Source organism: Photinus pyralis, unplaced genomic scaffold (assembly GCF_008802855.1).
Source record: "Photinus pyralis isolate 1611_PpyrPB1 unplaced genomic scaffold, Ppyr1.3 Ppyr1.4_LG1, whole genome shotgun sequence".
In the NCBI taxonomy this organism is placed as follows: Eukaryota; Metazoa; Arthropoda; class Insecta; order Coleoptera; family Lampyridae; genus Photinus; species Photinus pyralis.
In genome coordinates this window covers 30,641,867-30,645,433 of record NW_022170249.1, presented here as the reverse complement: position 1 = coordinate 30,645,433, position 3,567 = coordinate 30,641,867, and the positions used below count along the sequence as shown (strand labels likewise).

Below are 3,567 nucleotides of genomic sequence, written 5' to 3'. Positions count from 1 at the left end.
GTAGGGTAAAGACGTATAAGAGTACGCACTTAGTGATTGAAGTGAAATAATGTCCTCATTTTTATGTAGATATATTGATTTAATATGTCTTTGGTAAAAATGAGTGTTTCATAATTTATTATTAGTTATTACCACACTATGTTATTACTTAAATATGAGATAATTAACTTTATTTGTAACTCTGTATATGCGTACTCTTATACATAGACTTGTATAAGAGTACGCATGACAATGCTAAAGAGTACGCATATACTTTTTGAATGTAAAAGTGGTATGAAGAATCAAATATAATGAGAACAAACGTTTATTTAGAGATTATAGAAAAAAGAAACAATAGAAATAGAAAATACAATCAACTTATTCACTCTTCACAGCTGGCACAAACAAAATTTCCTGTTACATAGGTTGTACATGATTCTTCCCACCATTTGTTGCATTCAGAACATTTAATCCAGTCATCTTGAGACTTGGAATATAGTTCCCCACATCCTGGACAGCTCACGTCCTTTTCATCTTTGTCATTGTGTTTTTTCTTTTGCTGTTTTCGTGATGTTCCAGATCCTGAACTACTAACTACTAATTTTCTTTTCATTTTATCTGCTTTCCTTTCTTGTTTAGTTGTTTTTGCTTGAACCAGTTCCTCTAGTTCGTTTTTGAATGGGGTACTGGATAGTATTTCCGATTTCTGAGATCTAGATTTACAACGATTTGGCTTATCTTGTATTTGCGGCAAAGGTAAAATATCTGAAACTGGTATCGATTGATTGAAATAATTTTCTTCCACTCCTTGCAAAGTGTTTGGTATCACCACACCATCTTCACACACTATTTCACTATTGATAATATCTAATGATGGTGTCACGTGCATGACATCGTTGCTGACTGGTGGTGGTGTTATGTCCAATGGAATAGATAATTCGGCCTCCGAAATTTCTTCATTAGGCTGGTTATTTGATAAAACTGTGTTAATTATCACGTTCTGTTCCATAGCTTCGGTGACATTATTTTCATTTGTATTAGAACTGGTAGGAAAATCTGTGACCAAGGACGGTGCAAAATCAAGATCATCAAACTTATCTGGATTGTAGGGATAGATTCCAGTCGCCTTGAATGAATTTTCGGCCTTTTGAATGTTTGCAACGGTAGTGTAAGCAATGTTAAATAGTCCGGCGACTTGAATTTGTGTTATCACCTTCCCGGGATTATTTGTCATCCATTTATCACATTCTCTGCTGTATGAATTTTTCAAAGGGCCAAAGAAGCCAACGTCTAGGGGCTGCATCTTGTGGCTTGCATGGGGAGGTAAAGATAACAAATCTATGTGATTTTCCCTGCAATATTGTATGGCTTGTAAATCGCGATGTGAACTATGGTTATCAAGTATCAAAAGTATTGGATTTTCAGCGCTAGGTTTGGTGCAGTTCTTAAAATGAACCAACCACTGGCAAAATAACTCTGTATTAATAAATCCAGATTCAGACACCATTTTATAGGTACCCGTTGGTGCATTTAAAAAGAGCTCCTCTTTCATTCTTTTCCTGGGGAATATCATTGCTGGAGGAATGTACGTTCCTGTGGCGCTCATACAACATACAGCGGTTACAAGCTGTCCTCGGTCAGCACTCGCCACTTTTCCCACCAGTTTCTTACCTTTGCTACTTAATACCTTAGGTAATTTATTCGGCACTGTTGACAACCCCGTTTCGTCCATGTTGTAAACTGAACTTGCTATGTATTTCCTCTTTTCGTACAAAATTTTAAGATTTTCATAAAATCTGTTCACCTGAACTTTATTGAATCCCATGATTCGACCCATTGCACATTTCTCTGGTTGACGAAGTGATATATTATGCCGGTGACAAAAACCTTTTATCCAAGATGGGCCTGCCATTTTTGTGATTTTGTTGAATCGATGTTGAATGTTATTGACTTGAGCAAACTTAAATGCTGCTATTTGTAGATTCTTCTTAGTAATGCCATAAAATCGCGAATCTAAATCTCGTACCTGCTGTGCCAATTCAATTTCCATATTTTCAGGAATATCACTTCGAAATCGCCCTAACGATTTCGGAATAGTGCCACATTTTAATCGTTTTCGTAGGGTAGCTTCATTTATACCCATTTCTCTAGCTATACTTCTCTTACTACAGCCTTCAGTGATTTTACGCTTTATATCTTCCAAATTTTCCTCTGTAAAAACCAGCTTTCGGTCACTTTTTCTTTTGTATCGGCTCATACTCGTTTACTAGCAAACTAAAAAATAGGAAATTATTAAGACTATTTCGCTATTTAGACAGTAGGAAAGCATAAAAACCTTCTCGTGTATAAGAGTACGCAGTGCGTGCTCTTATGCTTTCAAAACTGCGTACTCTTAGACATACGTCAGAATTTTGGCATTATAAGCAATGTCTCGAAAAAAATAGCCACCCAATTAATTGTAGCTAAGAAAATAGTACGTAAGGTTATTTAGAAGCAAGAAATTGCATTAATCAATCTACAGAGTGAACACTTACCTCCAAAAACACTAAAAACTGACCCCTAGAAACTACAGTGTGAACAAGCGGGAACTTATAATCGCCATATTGTAAAAACAGCTTTGGTAATACAGATATCTGCTTTTGCCTGTATTAGAATGTGCAATTTACAATGGGCCGAGCCGCTCAAAATATCAAATAGATGGGAGTATATATTCAAAATAAAGGTGCGTACTCTTATACACCCGCGTACTCTTATACGCCTTTACGCACTTTACACTCGAAAAACACGTTACGATTCTCACCTACCACGACCTTAGGACGAGAACGAAAATAGTGTTGATTTTAAAACCCGTAATGTTTTGATTTATATTTGATTAAATTCAGAATTTGGTTCGTGTAATTCCAACAATAAATCACGTCGGGGTCACCACTATAAAGTTTTAATTCACAAAATAACTTTATTTATAAATCGTGTGTTCAGTAAGGCACGGGTTTTACAAGTGTAATTTATCATCTGCGCAGAAAGTCTGCCTCGCTGACCGAAAAACGCTTGCGCTCTGCAACTACATGCTGGTCCAATACCACCACATATATACCCAAATTGTAAGTTTTATATTTTTCCACAAATTTCTCTGAAGTTTTATGTTATGTAGGGCCTAGCTTATACTATTGAATGTTTAAACAGAAGCTATAGAGTGTGTTCTGATCATTTTGTTAAAAGTGATTTCAGAAATACACGATTGTTTATTCAAGGGTGAGATTTACATAAGTGTAGTTCTGAATTTATTTACTCATTAGTGTATTTGTTTGGAATAGGTTGATTAAGGGTGCCATTCCAAGTATAAAGTTGCACGGGGTTCAATTAAAGACAAGAAAAGGGCCTTTCAAACGTAAGTTACCTCAAAATGAAAACCTCGAGGCAGATGTTATGGAAGACCGTATACCACAAACTGTTGCTGAATGCCATTCTGAGCCCAAGAAAAGAAAAGGAAACATGTGCGATTCCAGTTACCAATTTTTACCAATGCATCTTTACCTTTATGTCTGTGTTTTCTTTTTTGGTGTCGATCTTACAATCGTGCCATTAAAT

The 3,567-nt window shown here is 35.9% G+C and overlaps 1 protein-coding gene across 1 annotated transcript; it reads right to left on the bottom strand.

The window, feature by feature from the left end:
* Positions 1 to 361: 361 nt before the first annotated feature.
* LOC116159594 lies at positions 362 to 2,122 on the bottom strand. Its single transcript, XM_031472610.1, has one exon. It carries the CDS (start codon positions 2,120 to 2,122, stop codon positions 362 to 364), a length of 1,761 nt encoding a protein of 586 aa, XP_031328470.1.
* Between the last annotated feature and the right edge of the window lie 1,445 nt (positions 2,123 to 3,567).

Bases quoted from the DNA above. Each gene is read 5' to 3' on its own strand.
- LOC116159594 (XM_031472610.1), bottom strand. From the start codon at position 2,122: ATGGGTATAAATGAAGCTACCCTACGAAAACGATTAAAATGTGGCACT.